General features: G+C 49.0%; 2 protein-coding genes and 1 long non-coding RNA gene across 7 annotated transcripts in view; 1 reads left to right on the forward strand and 2 right to left on the reverse strand.

Annotated features, from left to right (window-relative positions):
• Positions 1-833: 833 nt before the first annotated feature.
• On the reverse strand, positions 834-6998 carry TOR2A (torsin family 2 member A). The gene is made up of 5 exons (XM_050926874.1): positions 6853-6998; positions 5256-5521; positions 3946-4121; positions 3528-3655; positions 834-2683 (listed from the first exon to the last, which is right to left on the reverse strand). The coding sequence occupies exons 1-5, from the start codon at positions 6986-6988 to the stop codon at positions 2439-2441; spliced, it is 951 nt and encodes a 316-aa protein (XP_050782831.1). The 5' UTR covers positions 6989-6998; the 3' UTR covers positions 834-2438.
• Positions 6999-7237: 239 nt separating this feature from the next.
• Positions 7238-14445, forward strand: part of LOC127036191 (uncharacterized) — a 59809-nt gene continuing 52601 nt past the window's right edge. For all 3 annotated transcript variants that reach the window (XR_007770038.1, XR_007770039.1, XR_007770040.1), the window contains exon 1: positions 7238-7959. This is a non-coding gene — a long non-coding RNA (uncharacterized LOC127036191). The remainder of the gene's footprint in view (positions 7960-14445) is intronic.
• The window catches only part of SH2D3C (SH2 domain containing 3C), a 48998-nt gene continuing 45188 nt past the window's right edge, over positions 10636-14445 (reverse strand). For all 3 annotated transcript variants that reach the window (XM_050926858.1, XM_050926859.1, XM_050926860.1), the window contains 3 exons: positions 14275-14386; positions 12469-12675; positions 10636-11834 (listed from right to left, as the gene is read on the reverse strand). In XM_050926858.1, coding sequence (XP_050782815.1) covers positions 11659-11834; positions 12469-12675; positions 14275-14386 — 495 coding nt within the window. In that variant the 3' untranslated portion in view covers positions 10636-11658. The remainder of the gene's footprint in view (positions 11835-12468; positions 12676-14274; positions 14387-14445) is intronic.

A 14445-nucleotide genomic window follows, 5' to 3' on the forward strand; every position in this document is an offset into this window, starting at 1 on the left:
TAAGATTTGGACAGGAAAGCAGACTAGCTGTGAATGATCCCTGCGTACTGCATTAATCTGAATGCAGGTTGAGCAGGAGGAATGCTTTGATTAGGATAAACTCTTAAACCAGAACTGTTAATCGAATGCAACTCATGCTGGGTGGCTGACCTACATATGCCATGTATTGAAAGTTTTGTGAAGTTATGCTTGTCCCTTGTACCCCAAACTGTCACCTCAATTGCTCTGACTTGGGTGGAGAGGAGAGTGCTAAACATGGTTTCCAAAAGAACAACAAAAAGGTTTCAGTTTCAATTTGTGTTAAAACGGATGAGGAAGTTGACCATGAGAACCGGAGGAAAAAATGACTCTGGCAACTGGATTCTCCTTCTTAAGGTGAAAACGTCACTGCTAACTCTCTGGAAGTACGGTGAAGTAGAAGATAACATTTGTTCTGCTCTAATCCCTCTGTTGTGGTTTTAATGGTCTCCTGAGCAACTCCCTGGGTTTTTAAACAAAGGGACGTATGTGGCAGAGAAAACAGATGCTAGTGCTCTCTTAGTGTTTAACTTTGACAGAGAGCAGCTGAGACTTCACCATTCTCTATGCCAGCTGCCCCCACTGAGGATGCATGGTCCTGCTTATAGTTGAGTATGGCCCTTTCACTGATCTTTGACACCAGAGGAAGACCACTACTCTTGTTTTCCATTATCAGACAATAGCTATTTCTTCATGTTCCTGCCTGAATTAGTTTTGTCAGGTCAGGCAGCTGTTCCAATGTATTATGCAGGCTCACAGATATCTCCTTTCTAACATGCCAGCTGGAATCCCAGTAACTGACTGCTACTCATGCATGATTTTCACCAGATTTATTTTAAATTAAAAACAATGAACATTTTGGAAGAGGGAGAATGTTTGACTGTAAATCTGTATCTTGGTCCAACTCTATCCTGGGCAGGATTTGAACAGAGGTTAATAGCACTGGCTCCTTCCCAACCAGAGTGTAGGTTGCTCTAATGCTATACTGCAGAGACCTTCCTGCAGCAACTGGCATGAGAGTTCTTGGGGCATTTTCTGCCTAGCCCCAAATCTGTTTGCTCAGATAGCGCTTACACTGTTTCCTCTTACTGGAGGTTGGGTAGCCAGCTGCTACATAGTGAAAAGGCAAAGAGTGCTGTACCGGTCAGCGAGAGCAGAGCTTTGGGAAGTAGATTCCGATGAATTATTTCCAACTCCCAGTAGCATTTAATTGTGATACAGTAAGCTGCATCCAAGGCACTGAATTGGAATGGAAACTGGCTGCCAGGGACAACAGCTTCCCAGCAGTGTCCTATCAGAATGACAGCCTCCAATATATAATATGCAAGAGGTTCAGCAGCTCAACACCTCAGCTGAGACACACTCATCCCAGCAATGTAATACAGCAATAAGACCAATACCTGGTTAATTAGTTAATGCCTGGTCTCCCTGTGAGGTAGGAATCACCATTTTTATATCAGGAAAGGCTGACATGGGTGGCTCCCAATTCTTCCCTGGTAGGATACAAGTAATTGCCATTGAATCAAAGGGAGTGACCTGGTATTCTGTGGTGGAAGAAATATCCAGGGAGGTTAAGGGCCTGGCTCAAGGTCACACCCCAAGTCATGGGCAAAGCTGGAAGCAGAAATCACACATTCCTTTCTCATCAACCTTATGCTAATACACTCAGGGATACTGCAATTAGAATCTTACCTACCAGCACCTATTCACAGTGAAAGAAACCCTGAGAAAAGTTGGCTCTTAACATTTACCCCAGAGATTTAAGATGAGACTCTGGTCGATCTGTTTAGAATGTTCACAGGGCAGTATGGCAGGCTCTAGGACACTGGGGCCTTCATACTGAGATTCACATTAAAATACATCTTTAAAAATGCCATTAAAAAAGCACTAGAGGATGAGACTCCCTTGTCTGCAGCCCAGGGAAGATCATTCATTGGAGCTAGGCCAGAGAATCTTGACAGCTGCCCAGAGAGTAATGGGGAAGATCTGCACAGTTCCAGCTATCAAGGGGAGATGGCAGTACCCAAGAACCCTTTCCAGCCACCGATACATCCCAGCCTCTTCCCCTTTGGACTCCACATACACATCACGGTGATATTCTTGGCTGTTCTGTGTTCACCCTCCACCAGGGCAAAGAACAGATTGATAAAGTGCTTAGAATCAGGTCAATGTGTCCTTTGTTCCCAAGATTGCATCCGGCAGTCTCTGCCTGAGGGCTGGTGGCAGCACTTGTCCTATCAGAGTTCCACAATCTGTTGCTCTTCCTGGTCATCCCTGTTTTATTGGGCACAGCAACTTAAAGTATTCTTAAATTCTGCTCCTCTGAATCTGAGCAAGTATATGGGTAAACTTATCCTCCAAGGGCTGCTTACCAGCTCCTCAACTGTGCGCTACTTTGCAGAAAGAGTCCTTCTCTCAGGTTAGGAGAAGAAGGTGACGCGAGAGGCCACCGTTTTGCAGCCTGTTGATGAGAACACTCTCTCCTCATCTGGGAAGTAGGGGATGCTGTCAGCAACTGCCTGAATGATGTCCTGCTGTACTGTTAAGCCTTGCTGGGTGAGTTCATTCACCACACACTGCTTCACGTGGTGTTGCTTCAGTGGGAGAAAGGGCACAAGGAGATCAATGAGGTGCTCCTCGATGATTCCAGATTTCCAAAACCCATCTGCAGGAGAAAAAGGGGAGGCAAAGAGCTTTATCTTCAGAGTCTCTTTCAGTTCTATGGAATTCAACCCTGTTAGCATAGGAGATGCCCCCACCCTCTAGGAGGAATCAGCTGTCAAAGCCAGCACCACCAGAGCTGGTTTCCAGGAAGTCATTATTAGAGCCCTGTGTGGATACAAAAATTTGGATTTGCATCCAATCCAGGAGCCACAAAGATGGTAAATAATGCAACTGCATCTGGAAATGCAGATATCTGTGGCTATAAAGTGGATATCCACAGATTTGCAGGGCTCTAGTTATAGTACCCAGAAGAGACAACAGATCAGATTCAACTGAGGGAGCTGGGTCCATCTGTTGTCCACTAATGGTAGTCAAGTCCAGTGTTCTCCAAATACATGGTTCTTAACAGCTGTACTGATACTTCAGCTATACCAACCTATGTTAGGCCCAATCCCAAGAACTGCCAAGCAGGGAAATAAAGGAAATCTCTACATACTCGGTACCTCTCAGTATCAGGCCATTAATAATTAGCTTCTTACTGGGCCCCACTACCCTATCTGCCTCCTATTCAGTCATGGGTGCCCCTTCTCCCAATGGAACTCTGTTAAGCATGGTAATGTTTCTGTAGGCTTGAACAGCAGAACCACTCCTTTCATCTGCCAAAGCAATTCATCCAGGTCCTAACTCCACCTCAGACTTCTCCCTGAAAACTGATAATGGCTTGACACACATCTGTAAAACACTGTATAAAGATCATTGGCTTATTTGAAATAGGTTATGGCTCCCCCTGCTGGCGAGCATGCTCACTGAAAAGCTTTTCCCAGTTGATGGAAAGAAAGACTTACTGTTGGGATTTTCAAACACAGCTTCGGAAACTGCAGATTCCAGATCTTGCAGGCTGATCTCTTCCCGGTCCTTGCGGGCATACCAGAGATCCAGTGCCATTCGATTAATTTGCTCACCTCCTCCATTGCTGAGCAAGACCAAGACAAGAAATTACCAGAAGTTATCCCATGACATCAATATTGTACTGCCAGTGGCAGTGCCTCATTCTGCAGTCAGTATGGAAGCAGTCTTAGTTGGCCTATGAAGAGTGCTACAGAGGTTGCCAAATAGTGGAAAAGACAAAGCACTATGAGACCATGTACCTTTGCAGACTAAAATGAGTTGAGATCTCATGGATCTGACACAAAATACCTGCTCTGGGTGATTAAAATAGGGAGGAACTTAACAACATTTGACCAAATTAGTAGCATTTCATACCTTATGAAAATGAAGATAGCTTTTCTGTAGTTGGTTCCATACACAACCCAGGAGGGTCCAAGGAATGGTATAATCACATCGATCAGACCTGGGTGCATCTTATCCATCTCATCAAAGAGAAACACTGATCGGCCACAGTTTGTCAAATTCCCCTGGATCCAACTCTTCAGATTTTCCTGGAAAACCAAACCCAACCAACCAAGCCAGTTAGGACTATGAACTTGTTAGAAGAGCTTGAGCTACCAAAGAGCTAAGCTTACACAAGAACTACATTAGCCTGGGCTAATAATGGCAGAACTAGCAACCTCCAAAAGCTGTTGTTCCTTGGAACAGCACTTGTGATGCTCTGCCTGGAAAGGATTAACTTTGTACATTGCAAGACTGACTACCATTTGTGAAGGTTCCCTGGTAAACTGTTTTGCTCTTAATTCAACATGGTGAATTTTGCCTAATTTAATATAGTCTTACTAATACAAATCCATTTAAAGAAGAAATATGGAGTGGATTAAATGGAAATTCAAGAGCTCCACAAGTTTAATAGTCAGACCCCAAAAATGACTGAACATGTACTCTCTCTCCCTTCACTCTATGCTGAGACCAGCCATTAGTATGGATGCTTAGGAAAATATACCTTAACCAAACTGAGTTCCGTTGCAAGCATGTGAGACTTCTGATGTCAGTTGCACATGCTTGCACCACCAAGGCTGCAGCTGGTCCAATATTTATACCATTCCATATTTTAATGTACAGACTTTCTGGTAAAATGTGTTAGTCCTCACTGAAGCGCTTTTTCCAACAGAGGATTTTAACTCAAGTTTTTTTCTTCTCAGGAAGCAAGAAAGCTACATTTTTTTCTCCCAATATAGTGTAAAGAAACCCCAAAAATCCTGCTCCATTCAGTATTTGTCAGCTAACCTTCTTGCATAATTTCTTTAGATTCTGGGCAATGCCAAGGTTAATGGGAGTACAATCAAGTAGTTAGAGCAGAGAGCTGGTAATCAGGAGACTGGGCTGTATGGCCACTTCTTCCACTGACTTGCTGTGTAACCTCGGGCAAGTCACTTGCCCTAGCTCTCTTTCAGTTTTCCCATCTGTAAAGCGGAGATAGTATCCCACAGGCTTAATTAGTGTTTGGAAAGCACTGGAACAGTTTCAGATAAGAAGTGCTACAAAAAGTACTTATATTGCACTATACAGTATGTGTTGGAAGGTAGGAGAAGAGTCTCAATACTTATCCAGTGCCTGACTAGATAACTGTAAGAGGAAATAAGTCTTGTAATTTAGCTTTCAGAGGCAGCCTCCATTCTTACCTTGTACTGCTCGATCTGTTCAGCATGGGGAAAGTGCACTATTGGGGAGAACTGGTGGACATACGGACTGCGGACACCATCTCGGAACAAGTAGCGGACCAGCATGGAGCTCACGTAGGTTTTGCCTGTGCCAGTCCAGCCATGGAAGGACATCACCAGAGGTTTGACAGGATCATGATTTTGTAAAAACTCCCTCACTCCTTTCACCACCAATTGCCTCACGAAGTGCTGCCCAACCAGGTTCAGAGCCAAGTCACACTCCAGACCTGGAATGAATCCAAAACAAGATTTAGAATATGTTGGATTAAGAGATGGAAGTTATTTGGGCTATTATTTGAAGGCATCTCTACCCTCTCCCCTCAGATGCTGGGTTGGGGGATATTTCTTCCTTTGGGATAACTTCAGTTAGCTCAGGGCCTGTCTACACTTACAAGTATACTTCTTTTACTTTACCAGTATAGTAAAAACTGTGTGGATGCATTTTTATCAACATAAAAGTGCTCCAGGAACTGAAAAGCTATACTGGCATTAAGGCACTTTTATAGCAGTATAATTGCATTCACACTATAGCTTTTACTGGTATCATTAGTTTAAGCAAAAAAAAAAAAATTATATATATATATATATATATACACACACACACTCCACCCCTAACCAACAGTTACATACGGGTAAAATTTTTAAGTGTAGGCCAGTCCTCACAATGGTAGTAAGAAGTCTATCAGGGAGTAATGGGATGCAGTTAAGAAAAGGAAATACTATTTCCTTTCAGGGGATATTGGGTGGAGGAAAGGTCTCTAGAGGGAAGCTCCATTACTTTAGACATTTGAAATAAGAGTGGCTGGAAACACTGAACAGACCGGAAGGAACTGTCCAGGGAGCAGGGTCCCTATTCAATGCCCGTTGAAGTAGATGGGCATCTTTCCAACAGGCTTCGTGTCAGGCTCTAGTCAACACAAAACGGCAACACTTTCTGAACATCTGTATTGCTGTGGCCCTGAAGGAACTGGTTTTAGGGTGCGATTTAGAGAAGGGGCATCCTTCCACCTCTCTAAGGATGCTCTCAAAAGGAGCCACACGTCACAGTCATCCAATAGCTACATCTGGCCCTCACCCCTGAGATCTCGCCCTCTGCATCTGTGCTGGGGGCCTGCTGATCTAGTGTCTCCCCAGGGGGCGAGTCACCCCGTAAGGGGCTCACAGAGCAGCAGCCAGATGCACGTTATTCTGCATACAGGCTCCTTAAATATACAGCACTAGGGCGCTCAGGGGAGGGGTGCGCGAAAAGACAGCCCCTGCAGCCGGGTGTGCACCCCAGGGGACGGGCCAGGGCAGCCAACACCCCGCCGCTGGAGGGTCCATCCTCCCCTGCCCCCCGGGACCCCCTCAGTCAGGGATGGCTCGGCCAGTCCACCCCTTTCCCCAGCTGCACAGGAGCCCCTCCCCCCGCCTCGCCCTGCCCCCCGGGGACCCCCTCAGTCAGGGATGGCTCCCCCAGTCCACCCCCTTCCCCTGCCCCGCCCCTCGGGGACCCCCTCCCTGCACCCCGCGGCCCCTCCCTCGGGCGCGCCGCTGAGTCCCGGCTCCCCCCGCTCACCGCGCACGTCGGGCCGGAAGTCGCACTCGCAGGCGGCCGAGAAGCTGCAGCGCAGGGCGCGCAGGTCCCAGGGGGTGGCCGAGCCCGCGGCCCCCAGCAGCAGCAGGAGCCGGAGCGGCACGGAGCCGCCCCCCATCCCGCCGCGCGCCGCCTCCCGTCCCGGACCACAGCTCCCAGCCTGCCCCGCGCGAGGCCCGGCTCCCGGCAGGGCGGGAAGCAACCGCCAGAGCCGCGGCCGCCTCAGCGCTCAGGGGGCTGCGGCGGGGGGCGGAGCCAAAGCGGAGGGGGTGGGGCGGTGACCAGGGCCCTCAGGCGGGGTACAGGGCCCGGGGGAAGAGTCCTGCTGGGGGGCTGCCCAGTGCATCGCTGCTTTTAGCGCGGTGATTCTCAGACCTCCTCTTGGCGACCCGTTCACACGGGAACCCTTTGAGTGCGACCCCCCTTATCAATTAAAATGGGGGGGGTAATTTAACAGGGCTCAGGCTCTCAGCCCCTCACAGGGCAGCCAGCTCGTGACACCCACCCAGAAACCTTGCCATCCCCTGAGGGGTCGCGACGCCCAGGTTGAGAACCGCTGATTTCGTGTCTGTCGTGCACCCTGCATCCCAAATGAGCAACTTCAATTCCCACCGGCTTCCCTGGGGGCCACAGGTGCCCAGCAGAGCGCTGCATCTACCCCCGAAAGTGTAAACAGCAACGGAGGGCGAGCGTTGCAGCAGGGTGGCTTGGTCCCAGATCTGGGCGTTTCTGGGATCATCCTGATTTCGGAGGGGTCCAAATGTCTCAGGCCTGGCTCATGGGATCTTAAAATAACTGGGAGCCCAGGTCATGTTGTCCGGTTTAGTCAGATGCATGTGTTTGCCCTGCCAGAGAAACTCACATTTGTGGGAACCTAAGGCAAGGGCGAGGAGAGAGGTTTTCACCTGAGATTTGAAATGAGATGGAGCAGCGATGAGGGGGTGAGCTAGAGAGAAGTCACTCCACGTGATAGAAGCCGTACAGGTGGACTCATGGATGGGTGCAGCTAACAGAGGCTTCCAAGACATGCATTCTGCATAGCATGAGTGAGGATCTCGCTTAGACTTACAACTGGTGATTAGTACACAGGTAAGTTTGCTATTTTGGGGTATGGGAGCAGTCCTGGGGGCCCCATTTTCACCCTCTCATTTTGCCCTGTAAACCTGGGGGCATTGGCATTGCGAACAGGCTCCCTTTAACAAAAAAGAGTTTGAAGCAGCTCCCTCTGGAGCCTGTCTGTCCCCCCTCCTTCCTCCCAGCACTGAACAGAGGAGGTTGCTGTTGAGGATTGCTGAGATGCCCCTCTTGACTTAGGACCGAGCATAGTAGTCACTCCTCAGCGCTTGCAAGCCTGCTGGTTTGGGGCATGAGAGGACTCTAGGGACAGGAGCTCAGGTGGATGACGGGCAGTGTCAGACTGTTGCCTTTTTAGCAGCCAGCTTTTACTGGTAAATTACCCCCTCCCCCTTCTGTCACCCCCCACAAGACACTTTGACAGTTGTTTGCAGTGTTGTAGCCGTGTTGGTCCCAGGATATGAGGCTGTGTCTACACTAGAGACCTTACAGTGGCACAGCTCATGTAGCTGCTCTTTGCCGATGGAGAGGACATAATTAAACCACCCCCAACCACCCCATAGTTGGTAGCTATGTCGGTGGGAGAAGCTGTGTGCTGTGCACACTACCGTTTATGCCAGTGAAAATTCTATTACTCAGGGATGTGTTTTTTTCACACTCAAGTGACATAGTTTTGCCGACATGAGTGGTAATATAGACACGAGAGAGACAAGGTTGGCGATGTAAAAGATACTATTACCTCACCTGAGTGCTGTGTATGTTGGTTTAACTTGGTTAATGTTGGTTGCTCAGAGCGGTAGTTTATTCACATCCCTGAGCGACATAAATTATACCAACATAGGCTGTAGTGATTATACTTTGAGTTACACAACTCTAAAAGCACCACCGGGTGGCGCCTTCTCACTAAATCAGTAGCGCTCCAATTTTTTCCAAAAGGTGCAACACATGTCTCTTGGCTTCCTCCTCTCCCTGCACAACCTCATGGATCTTCTTCCATTCCTTTCGCAATCACAGCAGCAGCCACAGCCGCAGCATTCCAGCAGCAGCCACAGCAATTCCAATTGGATAAATAGAATTCCCCAAACCCTAGGTTTTGAGTGGTTTTACTTTAAGTCGGCTTTGGAGCCCGTAGTCCAACCATCAGGCTAGTGTGGTCACCAGAATTATAGCAAAGCAAAAAAATATACAAGCCGATCAGGAGTTCTAATGACCAAGAGAAGTTCTGGAAAGGTTTTTACCCTGCAGTTGGCTGAAAATGCCAGACCCAGAGGATGGCTGGGTGATAATCAGCAATGATCATTTATGAATGGATGGGCAGACAGCTTATTCTGGTGTAAAGCAAAGAAGATGAAAAGGTGGATAGGTTTTTAGAGCTAGGTGCTGATGACACCCTCTCTCTGTTTCACCGTACACCCTCAGGTGTCTGTTACATGCTACATGTTGTTGCATTCATGGCTGAGTGGGTTAGTCCCAGCCCTACAGACTGGGATACTGTTTGATAATGTTGTGAAGTCCTTGGTGGACCTCAAACTCTGGAGACCATCTGATTTTGAACATAAGCTGATGGAGTCATCCCCACTAGGCAACTAACACATTATCAGAAGAAGTCCGCTGATCTTTTGAAGGTATGTGAATGCATTGTCCTCAGAAGGAGCTCTGCTATGCCTAGGATACATCACAGATCATTTCCCCTGTGGTCTTTGAAAGGCATGTGAAATGCTTCCCAAACAGCTCTGCAGCCTCTAAGGATGCTTAAGGAGCAGCACTTCACAGTCATCCAATAACCAGTTACAGACATGAGTACAGAAAGCCCCTAGTCTGAACAGTGGTAGTACCAGCCTTAGGAGGCAATCAGACAAGAGTACTTGACAGCAGACTTGAAACAAGACCTGAATTAATCTGATGAAAGTTGAGACTATCTTTGTAGAAGTAGAAACACTGCTCCACTGGTATAGAGCATGGTGAGAGAGAGGGAGCGCATGTGGGACTTATTCAAGTCTGGCCTGAAACATCTAACCCTTGATCTTGGTGCTACTCCTGCTGGGAAAGGATTAAGTGGGCTCTGCTGACTCATTGTTGCAGCTTGCTCATTGCCCCATGTGGATAAGGGAGGTGGGAGTGACCCTTTGGGGAGATAGGATCTAGGGTGTGGGCTGAACAGTTCTGAAGGAGGAACCCTAGGAGCAGCCAAGTGCAGTGAGGAGGCTTGACGTGAACTCTGTTACGCATTGGGGTGAGATTTTGACTCTACATAGTGTTTAGCCTTTTAGGTTGCGAGCAGACTCCTTACAACCAAGGCAACATTATCATTTTCCCTCTATAGTTGGCTTGTCTGTTAAGATTGTATTAACCAAATTAGGACTTAATGGATCAACTTAACTCCATTGAGTCAACTGGAGTTACAGGAACAAGGTCAGCTTCACTATGTTCCTGCCTCCAACAGGTGCAATTACTATTACTTAATATGTTCTCAAGCTATTCCCACTGCAACTCTTCTATTTGTATGCTCCAGGTGCATTAAATTTCTAAAGTACTGCCAACAAAAGAAGAAACACCATCGATGCTTGGGGCACAATACATAGACACCACCGACACTTGGGTCATCAGTACAAATGCATCTTGAATGGTACGAGCTTGTCTCACTATAGAAAAGTATTTTAAAATGTCTTCCAAAGATGTGAGTCCATTGAGGAAGAGCATAAAAGTTTATTGTATGTAAGAACCAAAAACAACAAAAAAACCCCCACTTCCCTCACGATCTATGTACACTTATTTACAAGATGAAATGATGTGAGCATAATTATTTACAAGAACGTCCTCATAAGTCTGTACATCAAGAAGTAATTGTGAAATTTATTTACAGGCAGAATTAAGAGGCCTCAGACAAGACAGAGAAAAGATAAACATCTTGAGGCCAACAGGCTGTACGAGTTGGGGCGGCACTGGGTGATCATAGCAACTGGACCCCATGTGGCTGAGAACCAGCAAGGCTGAATGAAGAACACAACAGTAATGAGATACCTTGTGATTGCAAGGCCAGAGGAGGTGGATTTCTGGCTTAACAGGCATCTTTGTGTAGATCAGCTGGGATCCACAAACTGGCCTATACTACAGCTGAGAATCAGCAGGAGGTCCCATGGCTGGGAGTGATCAGCGCTCTCCTTCCTCCACAAATGTGCAGCTCAAAACATTTGCACCGGGACTGCCCAGGGAATTTTGATAGGATTTGTAGTGGGGAGGGTCCGTTAGTGAGATTCCACTATTGGTTTGTATTGGTGGTCAAGGAGGGGAGGTCACTGCTTTGTGTGGAAATTAAATGCAGACTCCTGTAGTTTGCATGTGTGGAGCATGGATGGACCTATATCACAACAGCTGTTCTGGGCTCCCTCTCCCTTCCCCATCAGTCTGGCATGCTGGAACTTTTCAGAAGGTTTCTCTTCTCCAGAGATCTACAGCTGTACCTATCCCAGTGCCGTGATTTCACTCCTGGGCAGTTCTTTCCTTCGCAGATGTTAAATGCCAGCTTTCTTCCTCACACTCTTGCACCTGGCTGGCCCCCCTTCTGGGTCTGTGGTACCCACAGCTTCCTAGCCCCCAGGGGTGCATGAGGAGGAGTGGGCTGGCTTGCAGACTGGGGACCTGTTTACTTGGCCTCTTGAAGGACTGATTGGTGTTAAACTCACAGGGGGAGGGTAACTCCAAGTCCCACATCGGTTACAGTTCACTGAATCGCACAGAGGGTTCTAGCTTGTAGGACAATGCAGTGAGGACCTTGTCGAATTTCTCGTAGCGTTCCCGCTGGCTGCTCTCAGCACCGCGACTGCCCCAAAGGAGACGCATCTGGAACTCAGTGCTGAAGATCTCAAGGAGCTCAGCCTTGCCCTGGAATCCTGCAAAGGACACAAGACCCAAGAGCATCAGAGAGAAGCCAGTCCACCAGGGGACAAGCTCACCACATGCATGCTCTGAACCACCACCCTAGCCTAAATGGAGCAGCAGGAAGCAGCTGGGATTCCTCTGCCTTTCCAGCTCTCCAGGAGAAGCAAACTGGCCTGGGGCCATGAGATCAAGAGAGCACATGATAAAATGGGTTATTCCAGGAGTAGTAGCAGGGTTGGGAGGCTGATGGTTCTGTTATGCTGGATGGGGTGAAACTGACCTGGCTGGAGCTCTGAGTTGTGAGAAGAGATGGACCACTGCAGGTGGTGCTGATGAGAACCTTTTATGCCATACCCAGCCACAAGGGGGTGCTCCAGTGGTGAGTCCCCTTTTCCACAGGGGTAAATGCAGACCACTAAATTACTGCCAGCAGCATGGCATCCCCACTTCTGTACAGGAGAACAGCCCCAGTTCTGACAGTGGGGCACCCTCTGTGCTGTGGAACCAACTCCACAGGAATGGGAAGAGGAAGATCTAATGTTGTGTGGACCTTCCCCTTGCCAGGGGAATACCTGGTGCAGATTGGAGGGGCTCTTTGGCCCAAAATGAGTTGGACATCACAGATCAGACTCAATGCTTCCTTACCCTGAAGCTTCACCTCTGCATTGGTATGGTACAGTCCCCCGTGATGCGCCACCATCCGCGCTGCTTCCAGGTGGGCCATGACAACCTCCACGCCATTGTCCGTGTTTTCCCAGGGCTCAGGGCTGTCCAGGAGCACGGCATCCCGCTCCAGGAGTGTAATAAGGGGCACAATATGAGGGAAGGTGGTGTTGGTCAGCGGAGGGCCTTCTGCGAGAGAAGAACACACCCACATCCTGAATTCTCTGGCTACTGCCTGATGTTTCAAGAGCCAAAGGGGCCACGTCATACGCTCACCCTCAAAGTTTGTCATGGTGAGAGCTGCAAGACTGAGAGCCCTGTGGACTGGTGCCCTCCAGATAGCTACAGAACAGGTACAGTCTGGGCAAGATTCCCCCAAACAGGCACTTCCCAACATGCCCCAGTCTTTACCCCAGAGAGGAGGGAGACCCTCCCAGGAGCAAGAGGGCAGTCCAGTCCTTGGTCTCTCACTACCAGCAAGGGAGTCAGTTAGTACCAGTTACAGCAGTTTGTGTGATGTGGACACCTCTCCTCTACAGACAGGTCTGGGACAGTCAACTCATTTCACCTAGGTCACTAAACAGCCATCAGATGATCAGTCCATTACAAGCCCTGACCTGGACATCAACTGGGGACCTAGAGGTGAATACTTCTATTGGGCCAGATTGTCAGGAGGATACAGTCAGCTTTCCAAGCACTCAGCACTTGGGATCAGATTTTCCAAGAGAGCTCAGTACCCAACACTGCTCTGAGCCCTTTGGAAAATCTGGCTCTGTCTTCCCCACTGTTTCCCTCTTCATGTCACCCTGTCTCCTCATGGTGGAACACGCAGCTGCTTACCCAGAGTCACCTGGGACTAGCCCAGGCAGTTTGGCTCTAGAAAGCAATGTTTATGCCCAGGCACTGCTTTTATTCTGAATGGGGCTATTTGGAAAGTGAAGAGGCAGGACTGGTTGGAAGGGGGTGGCAGGCGTTCCGGAGCGCACGGGTTGTGGACAAGTGAACAGCTGGACTCCATTAGCTTGGGGTTGCAGCTTCTGCAGGGTCTTGCACCTTCTGCATCCTAGCAGCAGCATGCAAACGCTGACTGTAATGCCCTTGGCCTTGCTAGGCAGGGGGAAGCCCATGGAAGAGGAAGGATGAACAGATCACAGGCAGCAATCCCACCCTGGCAGCCCCAGTGGCGTTTGGTGGACCATGCAGGGCTGTCCAGAAGATTCAGGGGGCCTGGGGCAAAGCAATTTTGGGGGTCCCTTCCATAAAAAAAAGTTGCAATACTATAGAATACTATATTCTCGTGGGGGCTCCTGTGAGGCCCGGGGCCTTGGGCAAATTGCCCCACTTGCCCCCCGCTCTGAGTAGCCCTGGGCCCAAGACTTCAGAGGTCTTGGAAGGAGCTGCTGCTGCCATAGGGTGGAGTTAGGTTCTGAGGGGAGAAGTAGAGCCACCAGGGACTGGAATGGCGAAGAGGGGGCAAGGGGAGGGTTGTGTGGGGTAGGAGGGATGTTTTGGCCATGGTGTTGGGGGCTGCCCCTTTCCAGGGGGCTCTCACTATGGAAATACCCATCAGGATGATGGAGTCTGGCAGGAAGCCCAGTGGATGTAACTGGGCACATCCGTTTCCCCTCTCTCGTTCAGTGGGATGATACGGGAAAATGGGACAGGGACTAGCCCATCCAGAGCTCCATGGATGGAGGGAGGGAGCTGTACGGACCTTTGAGAGGGAGACTCAGAGCAGAGCAAAGGGGAAAGAGAAATGCCAGGCGAAAGACTTTTCCTCTTCATTACCTTTTCCTTCATTCAGGCTCTTCAGGAAGGGCTTTAGCTTCTTCTCATAGAGGATGGCTCCCTCGGTGTGCCGCTGGCGCAGCGCCATCCAGGTGTGCTCTAGCCGCGAGATCTGCAAGCAGCAGCAAAGGAGAGGTCTGACCACGGGACAGGCAGCAGCATGCTCTCAGC

Source organism: Gopherus flavomarginatus, chromosome 17, assembly GCF_025201925.1.
Source record: "Gopherus flavomarginatus isolate rGopFla2 chromosome 17, rGopFla2.mat.asm, whole genome shotgun sequence".
Taxonomy (NCBI): domain Eukaryota; kingdom Metazoa; phylum Chordata; order Testudines; family Testudinidae; genus Gopherus; species Gopherus flavomarginatus.

Bases quoted from the DNA above. Each gene is read 5' to 3' on its own strand.
- TOR2A (XM_050926874.1), bottom strand. From the start codon at position 6,988: ATGGGGGGCGGCTCCGTGCCGCTCCGGCTCCTGCTGCTGCTGGGGGCC. The intron at 5,522-6,852 runs GTGAGCGGGGGG...GATTCATTCCAG, and splicing joins CTTCCGGCCCGACGTGCGCG to GTCTGGAGTGTGACTTGGCT. The intron at 4,122-5,255 runs GTAAGAATGGAG...TTGGTTTTCCAG, and splicing joins AACAGATCGAGCAGTACAAG to GAAAATCTGAAGAGTTGGAT.